Raw genomic sequence first — 20,875 nt, forward strand, 5'->3', positions numbered from 1 at the left:
GACTATATTGATTTTAATAGCAGAAAATACTTTGCCTCAAACTCTTTACTGTCACAAATCGTGCAGTCTTGTTTCAAACGTTGTCTTCAGGCAAGAAGTGGTGCAGATGGTGAATGACTGTAAGGCAGCTGTCACACCAATCTCTGTCCTAGTTGCTGTCCCCTGGGGGGATGGGGCGGGGGGGGGGGGGGCTTGATATGATACAGTGAGCAGCTCTTGAGTGAGCATACAGTGAGCATTTATGTAACGGGGATCTGCATTGGCTCTCTAACCATCCAGTCTGCGTCCTCTCCGGAGACACAGACAATAGTCCCGCATGGCCCGGGGAGAATAATGACATTTAGATGCTAATGTAATCCAAACAAGCAGCCAGTGTGGTCGTTATTCTCCTCATTCAGATAATCTTACTTCCTCAAGCGACATGCTCTGTGCGTTTACACTGCGGGAAAACAGATTTCAAAGCAGAGTCCTGTGTCGTGTGTTGAGCTTCGGCAGTTTTCTGCTTTTAGCCTTCAAGATAAAAAAAAAAAAATGAATAGCGTTGTAGTCCCTCAAAATCTGGGCTCACATGTTGAACAGGACTGCAGTGATTCCATAATAGCGTCTTGTAGCACAACTGGTATGCTCTTGAAGTACTAGTTGAATTTATAGAACGATACTCCACAAAACCTAAGAAATACTTTTCTAATTTTCTGTCACAACACCTTTAAAGGGACTAAAAATAACCAGAATATCACAGACATGTTTGTCTGGTCATCTTCAGTCATCTAAAACCACAGTTTTTAATTAGACGCTTACCTTTACATGTGTTCAATTGTGACGCAACACCAGGACGTTGGAAAACAGCGCACATGCGTCTGTTTCAACGTCACCTGAAGCACCATGAGTTTAACTGACCTACATAAGAGAGAGCTTTGAATTGGAAAAGCTTTCCTCCTGACATTTGGACCTAAACTTACAGAGCGAAGGCCAAACCTCAGTGGTCAGACTAATGCTTGCTAGGTAGTCCGTGACTCCACTAGGTCGTCCATGACTGCGCTGTTCTTGCGTCGACAGCTGCTTCTCCGCTCTGGCTGTGGTGGTGGAAGAGGAACAGTGGGGAAATAGCTTTGTCTGGGTGACACACAACTGTAACAATATACACTCAAATATTGTTCACTGTTACAAAAGAGGGCTGCGGAACAATTGAGCGCAGGTCGCACACCTTACATTGAGGTCAAAACTGCAGTTAATGTTCTATTTTCGAGAGAGCTGCATGACACAGACTGATGTCAGGCTGTGTAAAGCAGTGGAAGCGATGCATGGTGATCACACATCCTGTGTATTTGCAAGAAAGTGAGAAGTAACTCGCGTTAGCAGTTAATGACACCTGCGTCGTCTGCATTGTTTCATCAGAGAAAGAGTATCAAGTAAAGCCACAATGTTCATTCTGTTTTCTAATAAAGTTTTCCTGTTCTTCTCAGGTTTTCATTTCTGTGGTTGCTCAGTATTTTTGCAGCTGTGGAATACTGCTGTGCAGGTATCATCATTGCCACATTTACCCGTTTTGAAAATGCCAGGTTTGGCTTGATGGCAAATAATCAGAGTCTGATTATTTTTCTGATTTCAGTTGCCGACCCCAGGGAGTGCCAGGCAGCGGGCAGCAAGTGCCATGCTCAGGCCGAATGCCTGAAGGTTAAAAACAACTTCACTTGTGCATGTCGCATGGGCTACCAAGGCGATGGTTTGCTGTGCAGCGACATCGACGAATGCCAAAGTAAGCTGCACAGCTGTCACCCGAAGGCTCGCTGCAAGAACACCCTGGGCAGCTACAGCTGCGCCTGCGTCAGCGGATACGTGGGAGACGGCACCAACTGCCTGGACATTGACGAATGCCAGAAAGAAAACGGGGGTTGCCACGCCAACGCCATCTGCACCAACTCCGAGGGCGGACGACAGTGCCAGTGCGAAGGTGGCTTCAGCGGTGACGGCTTCCAGTGCGCCGATGTGGACGAGTGCTCCAACCAAAGAATCTGCCATTGGAATGCCACCTGCATCAACAACCCTGGCTCCTACGTGTGCACGTGCAATGCCGGCTACAAAGGCAACGGAAACTACCTCTGTCTCGACATAGACGAGTGCTCAGAGACTCCACGTGTGTGTTCCTCCGCACTTGGTTACAAGGGTTGCAAGAACTTGCCCGGCAGCTACCGCTGTACGTGCAGCAACGGCTTTGAAAGCAATGGCCAGAGCTGCGTGGACATCGATGAATGTGCCAACAACATCTGCAGTCTGTACGCGGACTGTGTGAACACCATGGGCTCATACCAGTGCACCTGCGACGCCGGCTTCGTTGGGAACGGCCTGACATGTGCAGACGTAAACGAGTGCAGTGGAGACAATCGGTGCGACCCAAACGCTGTTTGCATCAACCGGCTCGGGAGTTATGAGTGCTCCTGTTTGGGGGGTTTCCTGGGAGACGGCCGGCAGTGTGAGGATATCGATGAGTGTGCAACACCCGGCATCTGCCCATCTACCACCACCTGCGTCAACACCAGAGGCTCATTCTACTGTGACTGCGGCCTTGGCTTTGTCTTTAACAACTCTAAGTGCCATGACTTGGATGAGTGCGTGGCAGGAAGTTGCAGCCCCTACGCAATCTGTACCAATTCCCCCGGCTCCTTCTCCTGCGAGTGCGCGGCAGGGTACCGGGGCAATGGTTTCACCTGCGAGGATGTGGACGAGTGCTCGCTCATGACGCAGTGTCACTCTAATGCCTTTTGTGTCAATCTCCCAGGTTCCTACAAATGCACCTGCCAGGTAGGGTATTCTGGAGACGGGGCAACGCAGTGCAGCGACGTCAATGAGTGTCTGGTCGACAACGGAGGCTGCAGGAACAGAGCCACGTGTGTCAACAGCAAGGGTTCCTTCTCGTGCCTGTGCGAGCCAGGTTTCACCCTGGTCAATCAGACTCTTTGTCAGGATGTAGACGAGTGCACTGAAACGGACAATCCCTGTGGCGTGAACGAAGAGTGCAAGAACACTGACGGCTCGTTCGAGTGCCCCTGCAGCGTTGGTTACTACCACCCTGCCAAAGACATGGACTGCCTCGACGTGGACGAGTGTAAAGACGACCCTTGCCACGTCAACGCCACGTGTCTCAACACCATCGGCTCCCACACTTGCACCTGCAAGCGAGGGTTCTCGGCCGATGGCGACCAATGCGAGGACATCGATGAGTGTTCTGCCACAGGGACCTGCCACCCGCGGGCCCTGTGCACAAACCTGATCGGAGAGTACTTCTGCTCCTGCCAGCGGGGCTTTGAAGGCGATGGCTTCTCCTGCGTGGATGTGGATGAGTGCGCCGTCACAGATTCCAGCTGCCCGTCGTTTTCAAAGTGTGTCAACTCCCCAGGGTCTCACGTCTGCTCGTGTCTGAATGGCACAGTGGCCCTCAACGAAACTTGTGCGCCAGCAAGTCTGTCATGTGACCCTGCCTGCCACAGCCGTGGCCTGTGCCACCCGTCGCCTGTTGGATACCAGTGTGTGTGCGATCTGGGCTACGTGGGCGATGGACTGACTTGCTCCGACATTGATGAGTGTCAGAGGGAGAACGTTTGTCCTGAAAACGAAACGGAGTGTGTCAATATCCCCGGATCATTCTCCTGCGTTTGCAAGAAAGGCTACACCCTCAACAACACCGAATGTTTGGGTAAAGTCATTTCAATGTGTAACCTTTCTTTCTCCAAAACATTACTTGAGTTTCATTAACAATGCACAATATCATCAACATATATTGTCGATGAGCAAAGTTTTAGCTCAATGTTATGTTAGAATGTTTTGACACACTATGTTGTTTGTGTCACATCATCACACAAAGATAAAAATACAAAAGAGAACAAGTGTAGGACTTTCACGACAGTGACGTGACAGTTTTTTACCATAAGACAGAAGAATTTTTGGAAGCACTGTATAGCACAGTTGAACCTTGATTGAGTTACCTTTGGCGGAAAAGAGACTTAGTCATGGTTAATAACAACAAATGCTGGTTAATGTGTATGTTTGTTTGCTTCCTCACTATTTCACTTTTCCACGATCTTTCTAGATTTGAACGAGTGTGAGACTGGGCAGCAGGAGTGCAGTGAATTTGCCCAGTGTGTCAATACGATTGGCAGCCATTCCTGCCGCTGCCTGAGTGGCTTCACGGGTGACGGGAAGAACTGCTCAGGTACAGGTCTTTCTTTTCCACTGTACAAAACCTTACTCATACTGCTTGTTTACCCTCATATGCAACCTTCTTCTGTGAGTTTTCTTTAGCGCCGTTCAGGACTATTTTCCTGACACTTTCCCATTTTGGATAAATTATAGACTTTGATGAGTGCCGAGTCCAAAACGGAGGATGTCATCCAGATGCCAGCTGCACAAACACGCCTGGATCTCGCTCCTGTGCCTGTCCACCCGGCACGCAGGGCAATGGCTTTGAGTGCCAGGATGTGAATGAATGCGAACAGGACTCCACCGTGCCACACAACTGTAGCGCTCAGGCATTGTGCCGCAATGCTAATGGATCCTACAGCTGCCACTGCCAGGCTGGATATCGGGGAGATGGTTTTGTCTGTGATGATGTGGATGAATGTCAGAACACCGCGGCTTGTAGCAGAAACATGACATGCAGCAACGTCCCTGGCTCCTACACGTGTTCCTGTATTTTAGGAATGGTGTACGATAAGGGCACGTGTGTGGGTGAAGGCATTTGCCTGAATGCTAGCCACGGTTGCCATCCCCTTGCTAAGTGCTACCAGCATCAGGGATCTTTTTACTGTCAATGTCAAGTTGGCTTTGAAGGAAGCGGCACTGAATGCCGGGACTTGGACGAGTGTGAACAGTCGCAGGTCTGTCCCTCTTTCTCACACTGCGTCAACACTAATGGTTCCTACATGTGTGAGTGCTTGGATGGCTTTCAGCGCAACGGAACACAATGTCAGGACTCAGACGAATGTGCGACGGGAGACTTCACGTGTCCGCTCAACTCCACCTGCACTAATACAGTCGGGAATTATGAATGCACCTGTGACAGGGGCTTCGTGAGCGACGGCTCCTTGTGTTCGGACATCGACGAATGCACCCTCGATCCCGTCCTTTGCCGTAATTACTCAGACTGCGTCAACACAATGGGATCTTTTGTGTGTGAGTGCTGGGAAGGCTTTCAAGACAACAACAGCAGCAACTGTGACGATGTGGATGAGTGCCAAGACAACTCGACATGCCCTCAATATAGCGAGTGCGTCAATACCAACGGAAGCTTTTATTGTGTTTGTGACGAAGGATTTTCCAGCATGCAGGACGCGTGTGTGGATATTGATGAGTGCGGTGATGTAAAGCTGGGGGCGCTCTGCTCCAATGGAACATGTATGAACACTGCCGGCTCCTTTTCCTGTGACTGCTTCCAAGGCTTCTGGTACAATGGCTCAGACTGCATGGACGTAGATGAGTGCTCGGTCTCCCTCAGCTCTTCAGTATGCCAGCCTAATTCATGGTGCATGAACGTCCCCGGGTCGTATCGTTGCCTGTGCGATGAAGGTTTCACTCTGAGTGAAAGTGAGTGTCGGGATGTGAATGAGTGTGATGACACAGATCGGAGCCCTTGCCCTGAGCACTCATTGTGTAACAACACAGTCGGTTCATTCCTCTGTCTGTGCCACCCCGGCTACGAGCCGAATGTCTCGGGCTGCAAAGACATTGACGAGTGTGAAGACAACACCACCTGCCGCTCAGACCAGGTGTGCACCAACCTGCCAGGAACACACAACTGCTCGTGCCCTCTGGGCTATCACGAGGAGGACCAGTCGTGTGCCGAGACCGATGAATGTGAGACTTTGCCGTGCTACCCTTTGGCCCAGTGCTGGAACACCGCGGGCTCCTTCTCATGCCACTGCCCAACAGGCTATACAGGAAATGGGTCGTGGTGCCAGGATCTGGATGAGTGTGTTGCAGCGACCAAACCGTGCCACTCCCAAGCTCTCTGCTATAACACCCCAGGCTCATTTCTATGTAGATGTAATGCCGGTTTCATAAGTGTAGGGTCACAGTGCGTAGACTTGGATGAATGCCTGCAGGCTGACGATTGGTGCCATCCCGCCGCCACCTGCTCCAACCATATAGGCGGCTTTGAGTGCCCCTGTGGTCCGGGCTGGATTGCTACCAAAGACAATGGTTTTGGTCAAGACGGATGTGTGGACGTGGATAAGTGTATGCCACCTGCAACATGTTCTGGGCAGGCAACCGGCTGCACCAGCCTGTCAGGGTCTAACAACGGCTCTGTGTGCAACACAATGATCTGGAATGGTTTGCTATCTATATTTCTTTTGCTGCTAGAGTTTACTTACACTCCCTGATATCTTTTTGCATCAGAGTTTGATGCTTGAAGATGATTATGATAGAATCCCATCCTATCTTCTCTAACAGAAAGTGACATTCAATAGTCAAGAGTTGCTAGAATTTTTTCTTTATGATAGTTTCAAAATCATCAGTATTTTTTAAAGCTGCCTTTACTTGGTACACGCATGGTAAACAGGCAATACAATTATTGCAAACATTACAAGTTGTAAACCCATGCAGTGGTGACAGTGGTGTTGCCAGTCACAGCCCTGGTTGGCCAGTGCCACCCTCACGAGTCACTGGCCAAAACACATGATAATCTTTTTAATATATCAGAACTCTTAAGAAGTAAATGCAACATCGACTGCTTGTTTAATATGTCATCACATTAAACGTTATCAACAGTAGCACCAAACTCTAAAGGAGGAGTTGGTTCCTCCGGTTCTGAAACTTGACTTAGCTCGCACATTTTCACCTGGCAGAGACAAGGGCCCAACACAGTCAAGTTTAGCCAGCAAGTCCTGATGGGCCATTCACTTTTACACAGGTTCACCAAAGATACGATTTCTTCCACTACACTGGCTTGTAATAAGTTGACTGATCATGTGCTTGTTTGTTTTACCGCTCGACTTGTCTTTGTTGATCCTCCCTAAAGAAAGCAACCTGTTCCCTTTTGGAGAAGAGGTCGGTGATGCAGAAGTTCAAATTGATAAAGAAGATGGAAATTCCCCTTACATCACACCACCTCTGGGGTTTCCCTTCTTGGGAAAATTATATGACAGGATTTATGTAAGTCATTATGAGTCAATTGATGAGCGTCCTTACTGACATTAGAAACAAATCAAACTGAAGAAATGAGAAAGTATTTGCCCGTGTCAGTGTAAGAACGTCCCAGATATTCAAAGTGCTGTTTTATAGCGCACGGTAAACATTTTATTAATGGACATTGCTCAATATGGGTGAACAGTGATGAATGTTGCATATCTAACCTGCATGCAAACCCCTTGTCGTCTCAGTTTTCAGATAACGGCCTTGTCCAGTTTCAATCAGCTGCTGAAAATGAACAGTATCTGTTTCCAGCTCCACTTGCCAGCGGTTTCCCCAACATGAATGTGTCCCTGTTAGCACCGTTTTGGGACGATGCTGATCTCACCCTAGGGCAGGGACGTCTGCTCTATCAGGTCCATCATCAATACATAGATCAGATACACGCTGGTTAACCGGCTGTGCTGCATTAAAGATTGTTTTTAACAACTGCCACTCCTGATCCACTTTTCTCCCTCTAGGAATACCATGAGCGGGACAACATGGACATCTACTCTCAGATAGTGTTCAATCGTACAGCAGGCAAAGTGACCATGTTTGAGGAACAAAGAGGCAACCCTGCCTTTTCCCCTCTGTGGATGCTCAAAATCACCTGGGACCACGTTATGCCCGTCTGCTACCAAAACATCAACCAATCAGAGGTGAGAATGTGCATGTTCTTACCCTGTTATAGGGAGAGGATCAATACCTGCTCATTTCCAGAGCCATGTCATTGCACTCAATGATGTACGAATAAATACAACACGTGACAAATCGTGTTTTGTTTTGCTTTGTTTTTTAAAAAGAATCCGTGAGGCTTGTTAGCTAGCAAGCGTGTCTTACTTGGTCCTGTGCAGTGTGATCTGTGCTACAGTTAACTCAAAGAAGCTTTGCCACCTTGGCACTGTTTTACACTGTTTTGCAAGCAAACATGAAAGTGAGTTAAATACTTTCATCAGTTAGGTTGCTGATGGAATTTAACAAGCACCGTCTTTATAAACTACGTTAAACTGTGACCTTTCCAATTCATTTCCAGACAAACACTTTCCAGTGTGTCCTTACCACAGATGGGGTGCGCTCATTTGCTCTCCTGCAGTACGGGGACATGTCCTGGGGTCCAGGCCAGAGGCTACACCATGATGCTCTCATTGGATACACTGATGGCAAATTTTACCACAGAGAGCCCACTGTACCTCCAGAAAACCTTTATGGACCCGGAGGCAGATACAGACCCCAGCAGATAAGAGGTTTCATGGGGAATGTTGGTCAGCTGCTTTATGATTTGGCAGGACCAGTGGGACTAAGCATGGATCCTGGCACCAGGTGCCAAGCTTGGGCCATGCAGGAGCCGGACCCAATTGAATGGACGGAGGGACTGAGCTTGTGTCCCTGTAATCGAGCCCAGGCCAGTGAGGACCTGTCCTTCCTGCAGGACTCCACTGATCCAGGGCCCAGGGTGAAGACATTGAGGGGTCAGAGGTGGGGGAGTGCCGGGGGCCATGTCTTTCACTCTATCCTGTCTAACAAGCACGGGTCGGGGAAGAGGTGCGTGTACGAACTGGACGGTCCCTTGCTGGCTGGGTACAGTGAGCGCTACTTCTTTGGACACAGTCTCCAACAACACATAGGTACGTAGTCTTCAAATGGCTTAAAGTTCCCATGTCGTGTAAGAGGATGCACTCTTTGTACCGTTGTCCCTTCTGCATGTGTGGATCGCACAGCAAAGCATCACTCTATCTTCCCTAGAGCATCAGTGTGTGTGTTTGATGAGATTCTTATTGACGTGAAGTTTAAGTCCATAAGACTTTAAGATGGATGCTCTCTATAGTACCAGAATCAACTCCAGGGTCAACAGTTGTAAAAGTGCTTTGCTTAGATGATGCAGAAACAGCAATGGCAGTTCTATCTGGATCATCAGAATCAGAATTCATACGACAAAAAGAAGAAGAGATGAAGGATTTGCTCTTTGCTCTCACTTCTGCATTTCCTTAAAAAAAAAACAACAACAACAAGCTTTACCAGAAGGGAGATAAACTCACAGGCTGATCAAATGTAAAGGAGCAACGCAGACTAAAGACCTGACTGAACCTGAGTTCAGTCTGTCCTAAGTTTAATGTGAGGTGCTTGGCAGCGACCCGGCGTCTCTGGGGCTCGGACCCAGCGACTCACACTTTCTTCAACCGTCTCTCTCCAGACGGGGATCTTCTGCCCTTTCAGCGGTGCTGCATCGATTCTCCTCTGTGCCACCTCTACCTTAACAAGAGACCACTGGACCTCTGCCAGGGTTACAGCTCAACACTCAGCACCGGCTCCGGCCCAGCCAAGAAGGCGGCGCACGGTGTCGGTGAGGGCTCACGTTGATTAGAGGAACGGTTTTAAGCAGCGCCGCGCATTCAAACCATGAATTCACCAGGAGCGCTGCGGCCTGTCAGTGGTTGTGACCGACTCGCGTTCTGTCTGTGTGCGCGTCCCCTGCAGCCATGGTTTACGGCAGTCTCCATTTCATCACATTTGATGGGACAGAATACTCCTTCAAGGCCCTGGGAGAGTTTGTGATACTGCGCCTCTCCTCCAGCACCGGCTCTAATATCTTCACCCTGCAAGGACAGACTGACAAGCTGCACGAAGACGCTCAAGTCCCAGTGGTGGTGCGCATGGCTGCCTTCCACCAGGGCATCGGCAAGGTCAGGATGCAGTGTGAGGACTGTGTGTGTGTGTGTGTGTGTGTGTGTGTGTGTGTGTGTGTGTGTCTTGGAGGATGGTTATATTTTGTAAACGGAGTGCATTGTGAGCACAACCTCTTCCTTCCTGACAGTGGGCTGAGGAGACTGAGGTCACTCTCCCTCCCTCTCTCACTCTCTCTCTCACTCTCTTCTAAATGAAGTTGGTGGCAGCTCAAAAGCTCAGGCCCTCAATGAATATTGGACATTTTACAATCATATCTCATTTCTGTGACTTCCTCTCGCGTGCTTGAAAGGCATAAATGTGCTCCAGCAGAAGCCGCCCTGGAGTCACTTAAGGTTCCTGCAGTCCTCGGTGTTCACGGTGAGTGACTGAGGGTGATGAAAATAAAATCCCACAGAGGAAATGAAACAGTGACCAATGATCAGTAAGTCTGTTGTGCTTGCAGTGCGAAGGAGTCTCAGCAGCCGTTCACAGCTGAGCAAAACGAAATCATAAAACATTCTCAACCACAGTGAACTCCCAGCATTGAGAAAGCTTCACCTTTTATTTCTCTTTCTTGTGAAAACACACAGTTCTGGAAATCCCTTTGTGACATCATGGGGGTGTCTAATTCCTTTCCCCAGCTTCGTCACACCCTCATGAACTCCTCACACACTTGTTGGTTTCACCTTCGCCTTGTGTGTGTTTTGGCTTTTAAAACACACAAACGTTACAAATAAGGGTTCTCTTTGACGGTGAGGCCGATCCGCCTGAGTCTGCGCCAGAATTGTGATTATTGTGTTTCAGAAAGATTTCGTTCAGTGCTCTGAACACGTCGGGACTCAACTTTGAACCCGACTGACTGGAGGTTTAGCGCTGCTGCTTAACAGAGCCGACCGTCCGACCCTGGCAGTGAGCTGAGGGCTCACTGGTTCACAGGAACGGGCCTCAGAATTCACTCTTTGCTTTCACATGGGGGATGTTTGAAGTTGACCACTGGCATTGTTTCAGGTTGAGTGGACCTGTGTGGGAAGGGAAGACGGACTGCATGTTCTGGTGGAGGACGTCCACGTCCCAGTAGGAGTTGGTAAAGATCCACACTCACATCTCACACACGATCAGGGTGCTTGTGTTTGAGTGATTAGTACTGAACTGTGCAACATGTTTATTCAATGTAATGCTTCTAATGAGACTCTGGCCTCAGGCCTGGTGCACAGGGGTGCAGGGGACTTTGCCGTGCAGTGCACCTCCCTCAATCGCTGTGCGGCCGTCTACGCCGGCGGCCTCCACGTCACGGTGTGGCGGGCGGCGGGCCGCTGCCAGCTGGCCGCCATGGTGGCCACCCCCCAGACCTACTACGGACGCACGGTGGGCCTGATGGGCCTGTGGAGCTCCAACCGCTCCGACGACTTCCTCATGTCGGACAACCTGCTGCTCACCTCGCCGGACCTGAACGCTCCCTCGGAGGAGGAGCTGCACCTCTTCGGCCTCTCCTGTGAGTGGAACCTCAGTGGTGGTCACCATCACTTCTTCTCAGGGGCCGGCCGGCCTGTTTTCCAGGGGAGGACTCCAGGAAGTGCGAACGTAGCGTCGCTAACAAAAGTTACACAAGCGGTAGTTTGTTGTACACATCAATGTCTGGAAGCCAATGGCCAGCAACACTCTGAGAACCTCTTGTCGTTGTAGAGGCCAAAGGTCACTCGTATTATTCTTGTGATGTCTGATTAAATCTGGTATTGAAATACTCCTGCAGGGTTTTTTTGCTGATGCGTGTACACATTATCTTTGGCTGACTGCTCTCAGAAGAAGCTCTTACAAACTACCAAGATCTGAATCCCAAACTCTCGTCTTGCCAACTTCTAAAAAAGAGTCTGAGTCACAGGCTTTGCTTCAAGCTGCCTTCTTCCAGTTGTCATCGAAAGCAGGAAGCGAGCGCTGCCAGATAAAAGTCCCCAGAAGAAGAAGGGGAGGGGGAAATACAGGAAGTGACTGTGAGCCTTGCTGATGCTAAAGAGTGGCTGCTACACAATCGGCAGTTTTCCTTGACCCGAGGGAAAGGAGAACGCTGTGATTTAGCGCTGCTCTTGAGCCAGAGTTTGTTGACTGGGTGGCGATGCGGTGCTAATGCTGCTGTCCTCATTGGCAGCGAGGAGCCTTTAGCTGTTGGGACATCGCACTGATGAGTTAGCAGAAGGAAACATTGTCCTCTGCTGTGTCTCAGAGCTGAGACGCAGAAGGTGGACTGGTTGTGCGTATTCACCACCACGTGAATACGCACAAGGCAAATATCCCAGCTGGCATGAGCGTGTTGTGTGTGCTGCATACACACACTCAGTACTCCAGTACCACAAAACACTGAGGATGTTGTCGTCAAACTTGTGTTTATCGAACAAATACACTCGTGTGTCATAATACACACATTAGAACGTACAGAGCTGCGACGCAACAAAGTACTAATATTTTGTTACTGTGCTTCAGTAGTTTGTTTTTTTTAGGTATGTGTACTTTACTTGGGTGTTTCCTTTTCTGACAACCTTTTACTCCAACTCCCTACATTTGCACACAAATACCTGTACAAAAACATGCACGTTACTTTTGTGTTTCAAGGTGTTTAAAGAACACAACTTCTGTCCATAGGAGTCTGTTGTGGTTGAAGTGGAGCTGTTGTGTAGCAAAAGGTGAAGGCGGAGGGTTTTGCAGATGCGGCACTCTGGCCTCTTCCATCCAGATTATTCAGTCAGAGTTTATTCATCATTCCAAAATCATACACGTTTCCCAACGTGCACTTTCTTACTTTGACTCGAGGAGTACAGGAGTTCCATACTTTACTCCTTGAGTCCAGAATGTGAATACTGCTGCCCCCTGTGGAGACATGGACTTCATCCTCAGCACCAGTGGAGGATCTTCACAGCGGCTGTGGTTATTGACCTGTCTGTGCTGAGTGCTGGGTGTGTTCGTCCCTCCAGGGTCAGTGCCGGTCCCGGAGAGCCTGCTGCTGTCTCCGCCTCCTCTGCTGCCGCTGGAGCCCTTCTCCACCGCCCAGCTCCTGGCCGCCGTCAGTCCGGCCCGGCTGGAGGGGCTGAGGAGAGACTGCGGGGGCTGCCTGCAGTGCGTCCACGACACCGTGGCCACCGGCAGCACTGAGCTGGGCCTTCAGGCCCTGGAGGCCAAGAACCACTACCACCACCACACTCAGATCTTCGGTGAGATGCTTGCTCTGAGAATGGCGTTTTGATGAGGGACGCGCCGGTACCACTCTTCTACAGAACCGGTGCAGGACTTCAGTACTCTGCGGTACCGATACCGAGCACCGAGAGCCGCAGACGCTCCCTGGTTCTAATTCAAATTCCTCAGCAGGACTTTCTGGTTTCACCGCTGTACAAACACAAATGTAACTTACAAACATGCAGATACATACACATACATGCAGATACATTCATATACAACTGCTATCAGTGTTTTGGTATCGGCACGAGCAGGGTCCTCCACCCTGGTATCCGAACCAAAACCCCACACTGGTACGGATATCGCTGTGTCCCTGTTTTGAATTGCGTTCAGCTTCTCCTAGCTGAGGCTGGTGTGACTGTCGCCTGCCAGGCAACAGCCCCCCCGCTGTGACCGAGCCCACCGTCATCCGCTGTAAGGTCAACTCCACCATCAGCATTCAGTTTGCTGCCCGGGACCCCAATGGAGACCCGGTCACCTTCTCCCTGCTCTACCCTCGGCCCCCAGGAGCCTCCATTAGCAGTGGTGAGACTCACACACACACACACACACACACACACACACACACACACACACACACACACACACACACACACGCAGGTCCATCCCACCAGACCCCTCCCCCTCCTCATCCATGGGACAGCTGATCCTGGTCTTGGTGTGTCAGTGGGACAGTGAGGCAGCAGTGCAGTGCAGGATGAGGAGTCAGTGGATGGTCACAGACACAGACAGACACAGACAAGCACAGACCAGGAGTCTCTGCGCCAGGCTGCATGAAGTGGCATCTATATCACATTTCTAGAGTAACAAAGCAGTCGGACTGTGCTGGTGCTGCTAGAGTTCACCACCATGACCACAGTCTGGTGAGCCAACACATCCAGAGTCCAGAGTTCAATCCAAGTGTTTGAAATGTCACGATTGAGTCAATTATCCTGCAAAATAGGAACTATGAAAAGACCGTACTAATAATGATCAACAGCTTTAAATGGTGTGGTCATGGTGTTGTGATGTTGTGTTAAAACAACAACAACGTTGTTTTGATTCTAATTTCTCCTGAATGAAATCAATGCACCAGACTAAAGATGGCAGCAGAGTGTGACCCCCGTGACCCCCATGACCCCTGTGACCTCTGCCCCAGGTGACGGCCTGCTGACCTGGACGCTCTTCAGCCTGCGGCCCCTCCAGCTGACGGTCAGGGTGAGCGATGAGTCCAGCAGCTCCCTGTTCAGCCCCATCCTGCGAGTCTGCAACTGCCTGAACGGAGGAAGCTGCCAGTACGACAGCGTGGTGGAGAACCACCTGAGGGGGAGGTTCCAGGTGAGCAGCACCTGCAGTGTGGTGGAGAACCACCTGTAGCTGCAGCTCCACTACCCCACAGCTCCTATGTCTCTAATGCAGCAGTATTATTGGGCTGAATGGAAAATGCTTTCATTTCATTTTATATAGTTTGAACTTTTCTTTAATGGAATTCCAGAATTTTTCTTGTACTCTTGTACTGTATGAGACTACTACCCCCCCTCTCTCTCTTCCCCCCTCTCTCTCCCTCCCACCCTCAACCCCCCCCCCTCCCCCCCCCCTCCAGGTGGTGGGGTGCCTGTGTCCTGTGGGATTCAGCGGGAAGTTCTGTGGCGCCGTTGCGGACGCGTGCGGTGGAACACCGTGTTTCCGGGGGGTCCGGTGCCGGTCCACGTCCGAGCCCAGTGGATTCGCCTGCGGCGAGTGTCCCGACCAGGCCGTCTCTGTGGGGAGGCGGGGCTACAAGTGCTTTGAACACGGTCCGACCACTTTGTCATCGTTCAAAACAATCGCAGCAAACAAACAATAGAATGCAAAGTGCAAAGGTCGCTGCTGTGGGTCTGACTGGGTGTGCTTGTGTGTGTCAGACATGTGCAGCCCACCATACCCCTTCCCCTGCCACCAGCACGCCATCTGCCGCAGCACCAAACACAACTACACCTGCACCTGCAGGCCCGGTTTCACAGGGAACGGGAAGAACTGCACAGGTATTGGACCTCGGACCTGCGCCTGCGGCCACAAGCGGATTTGTCGCGGTGTTTGAACCCACGCCCCTCTTTGTGTTTGCATCGTAGATATTGACGAGTGTGCGGTCCTCTCGACCTGTCCCAACGCTAAGTTTGAATGCAAGAACCAGCCCGGCTCTGTCGACTGCTCCTGCCGATACCACAACACCAAGGACACGGACGGATGCGGTAACGAGCCCAATAAGACTTTGACCTGCTTGAAAACAGAGTTTTCCAGGAAGTGGCTCCTCTCGCTGGTGGTGGGCGGAGAGCCAACTGGCTGGACCGCCTCTGTGTACCATAAACAACATGGACATCTCCTGTCCTGTGCAGAGGTGTTTGCATATGCAACAGCCACCAGGCCACAGTGAGTGCAGCCAGAGGAGTGCAGCCAGAGGAGTGCAGGCAGAGGAGTGCAGCCAGAGGAGTGCAGGCAGAGGAGTGCAGCCAGAGGAGTGCAGCCAGAGGAGTGCAGCCAGAGGAGTGCAGGCTCAGTCATTGGCTGCCTGGTAACCAGGCACAAGCAGGGCTGGCAAGAGTTACAATTACAAGTTACCTCATTGAAGACGCATTGCTAGTGTAACTATTGTAAGTAGTGTAACTTTGATTACATTTTGATTCCTTTTGTAAATGTTGAATAAAAGTCTTCAGTTCTGTTCAGAGCTGACAGCATTCAGCTCCCAGCAGCACTAAGAACAGCAGCAGCAGCAGCAGCAGCAGCAGCAGCAACAACAACAACAACAACAACAACAACAAAACTTGGCAGCCATAACGAGGTCACAATCCACTTCCTCTTCTCACTGTGAGATCACAATCAGGGCAAGCACTGTTTCATTTTGCATTCCACGAACCTCAATGAAAATATCCAATATAAAGATATGTAATACTGTTGCTGAAGTTGCTCAGACGAGGCTCCAGAGAGAGACTGGCAGGCGAGTGGTAGGGGGCGCTGCAACTCCAACTTGACAGCAGAGCCAATCACAATCATCAGAAGAGTATCAAAGCCTCATCTGTGGAGGGAAACAGCACCTTTTCTTTTCCAGTCATGTCACTGATTACAATTATCTCTGTTTTGTAATGAAACATACACAACTCCATTACATGTAAGCGCTCACTCCCCAGAACTGATCAGATCAGATCAGATCAGATCAGATCAGATCAGATCAGATCAGATACTGGGTACAAGTTGCTGTCTTTCTGTCCTGAACTGAAGTGTTGTGCTTGCCTTGCAGGAGACTCAGCCAATCCGCCAGGTAACCCCTCCCAGTCTCCTCCAATCCCAGCATGCAGCAGCAGCTCTCAGTGCAGCGTCACCGCTCGCCATGACACAGCGTCCTTCTGTCGTGTCTCTTGCAGGCGCCAACGTGTTCAACGTCTCCCTGGGATGGAAGAGGAGCAGAGCCAATGGACTTCAGCAGGTGTGTGTGCGTGGGAACCCCGGTGACAGAGTCGCTGGTGAGAATCTCACACGTTTTTTTCTCTGTGCTGCATAACGATGATAATCTGTTTCCTCTCGCTCTGTCTCAGCTGGTGGACATTCTGTCCATGGGCTTCCAGAACAAGTTCTACAACGCCAGCAAGAAGGAACCGGCCGGTTCCGCCGCCGAGGGTGTGTCCGAGTATCGGATCAACGTGTCCAGCGACACCCCCCACTGGTACATCAGGGACTACATGGCCCGCGTCAGCAGCCACTATGACATCGGTGCCATAGAAGTTGATGGTATCGTTTCATGAAGTTATCTGTAACATTGAGCCTTTTATCAATTTACCCTGGGATAAAAGGAGCCGGTGTTTAGCCTGAGGCGGCCTCTGCATGCTTTCCCCACAGATCTGGATGAATGCAAAGCCAACGAGGCCGCGTGCGTCCATCCCGCCCTCTGTGACAACACCTACGGAGGCTACAGGTGTATCTGCAATGGCACTACTGAGGTGGACAAAACACAGTCCTGCGTGTTAGGTAAGGATCCATCCTGCAGGCACGACCATTCGTTTGTTACGTATCTGCTAGTTTTTTATTACCGTCACAGTCAACACACCTGAAGACCTCACCAAGCGCCTTTACGTTGTTTCTGTTTGTGGTGGGATGTGCTTGTCCCGTTACAGAGAGAGAGCAGATGAGTTCGCAGGAACTGGACCTCATTTTGGGTTTGGTTCTGGGCATCGGCCTCCCTCTGCTCCTGCTGCTCCTGACTGCGATAGCTTGCTGCTGCTGCTGCCGCAAGAAGACCGTCAGCGGAGAGTGAGTACATCGCCACCACCAGCACGGCTTCATAGACACTGTTGAGCACATGACTCGCTAACTGGCTAGTAAAAATGAATGAGGTTGTCGACTACAAAGTTGCACAAAATCTCCAATGAAAAAACAATCAGGACACTCGCAGGCCGATCAGGACACTCGCAGGCCGATCAGGACACTCGCAGGCCAATCAGGACACTCGCAGGCCGATCAGGACACTCGCAGGCCAATCAGGACACTCGCAGGCCGATCAGGACACTCACAGGCCGATCAGGACACTCACAGGCCGATCAGGACACTCGCAGGCCGATCAGGACACTCGCAGGCCGATCAGGACACTCGCAGGCCAATCAGGACACTCACAGGCCGATCAGGACACTCACAGGCCAATCAGGACACTCACAGGCCAAACTCATCATTGGACACCAACGGCACCTAAAAGCTCTGCTGCCAACTTAATGGGCGGCCAGGTGAAAAGAATGAGGTTTCAAGCATATATTATGATTATTATTATTATTATTATTATTATTATTATTATTATTATTATTATTAGCTAATATTGCAGTGACACTCATACAGATGGAAGGGACAGCTGTGGCCAATGAGAGCAGTGTTCATTGAGTGAGTGACTTAATGAGCAGCGGTCACCTCTGCTGAGAGACAACAGTGTGAGAGACTTGGAAGACTGAAGTGGTGTCTTCTCTGTTGGAGGACGAGCTGCCCACTCTCTCTACGCTATGAAAGAGAGAACAGATGCATCCTACCTACAGCTCTGGCTTGAGTCATGAAAGTGCACGTGGGAACCGCTGAGGGAAGGTCGAAGACGTCACTGCGATGCAGCGTGGTTGTGATGATGGTGACACATGAGAAAACCTTCCACTCCAAGGCATGGCCAAGGCCAGGTCTACAAGGCATACAGGAAGTCACAACCACTGGCACTTTGCAGCGCGTGATCAACAGCCACCACGGAGTGACACAGTGTGTTTTTACTGTTGCTGGCCAGCTCGCCTGCCGGCTGGAGGTATGGAGGCTGAGCAGAGAAGCGGTGGCGGTGGCGGTGGCGGGGATTCAGGCTGAGGGTGCAGGGTTATATTGGTCCACTGTGTCCACGGTGCTGGGAAAGTATTAGATCGATGCAGGATTATGCAAAGCAGCTTTGGCCGGTGGAGCTCACCTCATCGCAGTGTCTCTGTGCCGCCGCCGTAATAAGAATAATGTGTCGTTGATGACAGCGTGTGTGTGTGTGTGTGTGTGTGTGGGTGTGTGGGTGTGTGGATGTATGGCATCTGGGCCAGGTGTTTGCGTGCCACAGAGACTCGTAATCCCCTCGCTGGCTGTCCCGCTTTCTGCGCTGTCTGTTTGCTCGACCCTATGGATATAATGGCCTGCAGTGGCCCAGTGGGATTACGCTGCTATAGTCCAGTGAATGAGATCAAGCAGAGATGCCTGGATTAGCGCGCTATGACAACGGCTCCCAGATGTATCTAGTATGGTAATTAGGAACTGCGTGAGCTAAATGTTGTGAATTACATCAGATGCATTCTTTTTTTTTATCTCTCTCTCTCTCTCTCTCTATATATATATATATATATATATATATATATATATATATATATATATATATATATATATATGTATACTGGCTTGCAGTGCCTTTCAAATAGCATGAGTCATAATCTGTGGGCTGTGGAGCTGCGAACGGCCGGGGTCAAGAAGTCTGAAGAGGGTCGAGCTCTCATCGTGTCAAGTCATTATTAGCACAGTGTAATTACACAGTGGTTCATGGTGCTCAACCTTCCCATATTGTTACAATCCTGATAAGTACAAAGACAATAATAACATGCAGTCAAAAGCAACCCTGGCACTGTAAACTAGGAAGCAGCAGCATCACACAAGCATCGAGGGCGTCCTCCTCGTTCTTCTCCTCACAATTCTTCCCGTCATTCTGCATCTCGGAATGATTTGGGCCGATCAAGGTGAGAATATGAATGAATATTCATGAATCGCTGAAGGATTTCACAGCAACTGCTGCCCACCTGATCACTTGTAAAGCCATTTGTTCCATTTATTACTGCCAGGCGTGCAGCTCAGTGCACCTAAATATAAGTGAATACGTCACTTTCTGAAGCGCTGGAGTCGTCACCTTGGCAAGCAGCTGGAACTCAGGGCTGTGGCTGCAGTCACGTGCACTGCTTGGCGTCTCTGAGTGTCGGGGGGAGGCCTTGCAGCGGCTGTGTGAGGGGGTTTTGGAGGAATCCTGACCAAAGACCCCGTTGTGATTATTTGAAAGGAGGCCACGCACCTCGGGTTTCTCCAGCTGCATTGCAAATTTCAAACAAATGATATCAAATGTGATTGCAGCCATTTGAGTGTCACCCTAACCCTACCCCACCTGCCGCAGTCTAATGCAATATATTTTCAATCGAGACGTTCGATGGAAATGTTTAAAGTGAACAACAGGGATCGGTAAAATACACACGCTTTTACTTTGGTGCCCAACCTTTACTTTGAAAGCTTTTACCACTTTTGCTCTTTCACTTCCTGCGTCCTGATTTCTTGTTTGTTCTATCGCAGCCTCCCGCACCTGTTGCCAGGCTACATGCAGGAGCAGCAGCACCCCCCCCCACCCTTCGACTACTCTGACCCGGCCCTCCACTACAACACACACAGCAGCCCGCGGGTCATCGACGACGTGGTCCCCCGACAGCGACACAGATAGCGTTGGCTCGAAGAAGGATGCCCACCACCTGCGGGATTTGCAACAGGAAGACATGACTCTTATTTATACTGGGACACAGAACCTTAAAGCTGCTAGAATGTGCCGGTGGCATTGGACTCGCCCTGGCGCAGCGACGGAGCCGCAGAGGTCCAGCTGGTGGAGGTGCTGCGGGGGGGGGGGGGGGGGGGGGGGAGACTGACTGGGCAGAACTCTGCTGTCTCGTTGGCTGGAGACGATGATGGAAGCCAAGCGGTGCAGAGGCCCCAGGCTTCCAGCTGATCCTCCGCCAAAGAGCGTTTACCTGACATCAAGCCCTCGCCCGCCGCTCCGGCCCGTATCCAGTGTCAAGGTCCTCGGGGCTGTGGAGCAGGAAAGGAGGGCGACTCCTTCACTTTCCTCCCTCGCTGCCAGGCTGCCACTCTGACACTTAGTCATTGCAGTGGGAGCTCACCTTTGTCACCGCAAAGCGTCGGCCGCAGCGGCGTTGTCGAGGAAACTCCCAGGGCGTCGATGATGTCATCGGTTATAATTGGTGATAAACGGGGTGATATCCTCTTCCAAAGGTGGAGAGTGTTGGAGTTAGCAGCCTGACACAACACAAACTGCTCCTTTCCACTGAATCCCTCCTCCTGCAGTGCTTTGTGCCTTTCTACGGCTCTGTGAGCATCATTGACTTTACTTCACCGTCCACAGCGAGTGTTTTCATGAACAATGCCATGAAATGTAAACGTGTCCAAGGAAAAGCACAATCGTCTTAATGTTGTTAGATGAGGTTTCACTTTTTGGGAGAAATATACAGCACTTTCCTTTTCAGAGTCTGTCGTTCTTGATGAGCTGAACATATTTAAT

General features: G+C 50.4%; 1 protein-coding gene across 1 annotated transcript; it reads left to right on the forward strand.

The window, feature by feature from the left end:
- The first annotated feature begins 1,617 nt into the window (after positions 1 to 1,617).
- Positions 1,618 to 20,565, forward strand: LOC142902350 (uncharacterized). The gene is made up of 23 exons (XM_076047319.1): positions 1,618 to 3,691; positions 4,085 to 4,207; positions 4,348 to 6,324; positions 7,013 to 7,146; positions 7,374 to 7,538; positions 7,644 to 7,823; positions 8,198 to 8,789; positions 9,356 to 9,505; positions 9,640 to 9,845; positions 10,837 to 10,912; positions 11,030 to 11,320; positions 12,792 to 13,028; positions 13,423 to 13,575; positions 14,189 to 14,367; positions 14,633 to 14,825; positions 14,934 to 15,053; positions 15,141 to 15,260; positions 16,304 to 16,324; positions 16,428 to 16,489; positions 16,599 to 16,791; positions 16,900 to 17,028; positions 17,175 to 17,310; positions 19,882 to 20,565. Exons 1-23 carry the CDS (start codon positions 1,705 to 1,707, stop codon positions 20,024 to 20,026), a joined length of 7,569 nt encoding a protein of 2,522 aa, XP_075903434.1. The 5' UTR covers positions 1,618 to 1,704; the 3' UTR covers positions 20,027 to 20,565.
- The last annotated feature ends 310 nt before the right edge of the window (positions 20,566 to 20,875 follow it).

The sequence above is a fragment of the Nelusetta ayraudi genome, unplaced genomic scaffold, assembly GCF_046127955.1.
Source record: "Nelusetta ayraudi isolate G7.1 ecotype Tasmania unplaced genomic scaffold, CSIRO-AGI_Nayr_v1 ptg000093l, whole genome shotgun sequence".
NCBI lineage: Eukaryota > Metazoa > Chordata > Actinopteri > Tetraodontiformes > Monacanthidae > Nelusetta > Nelusetta ayraudi.

Excerpts from the sequence above, each read along its gene's own strand:
- LOC142902350 (XM_076047319.1), top strand. The coding sequence starts at position 1,705 with ATGGGCTACCAAGGCGATGGTTTGCTGTGCAGCGACATCGACGAATGC. Across the intron at positions 7,147-7,373 it reads AATTATATGACAGGATTTAT|TTTTCAGATAACGGCCTTGT; the intron begins GTAAGTCATTAT and ends TTGTCGTCTCAG. Across the intron at positions 9,506-9,639 it reads GAAGGCGGCGCACGGTGTCG|CCATGGTTTACGGCAGTCTC; the intron begins GTGAGGGCTCAC and ends CGTCCCCTGCAG.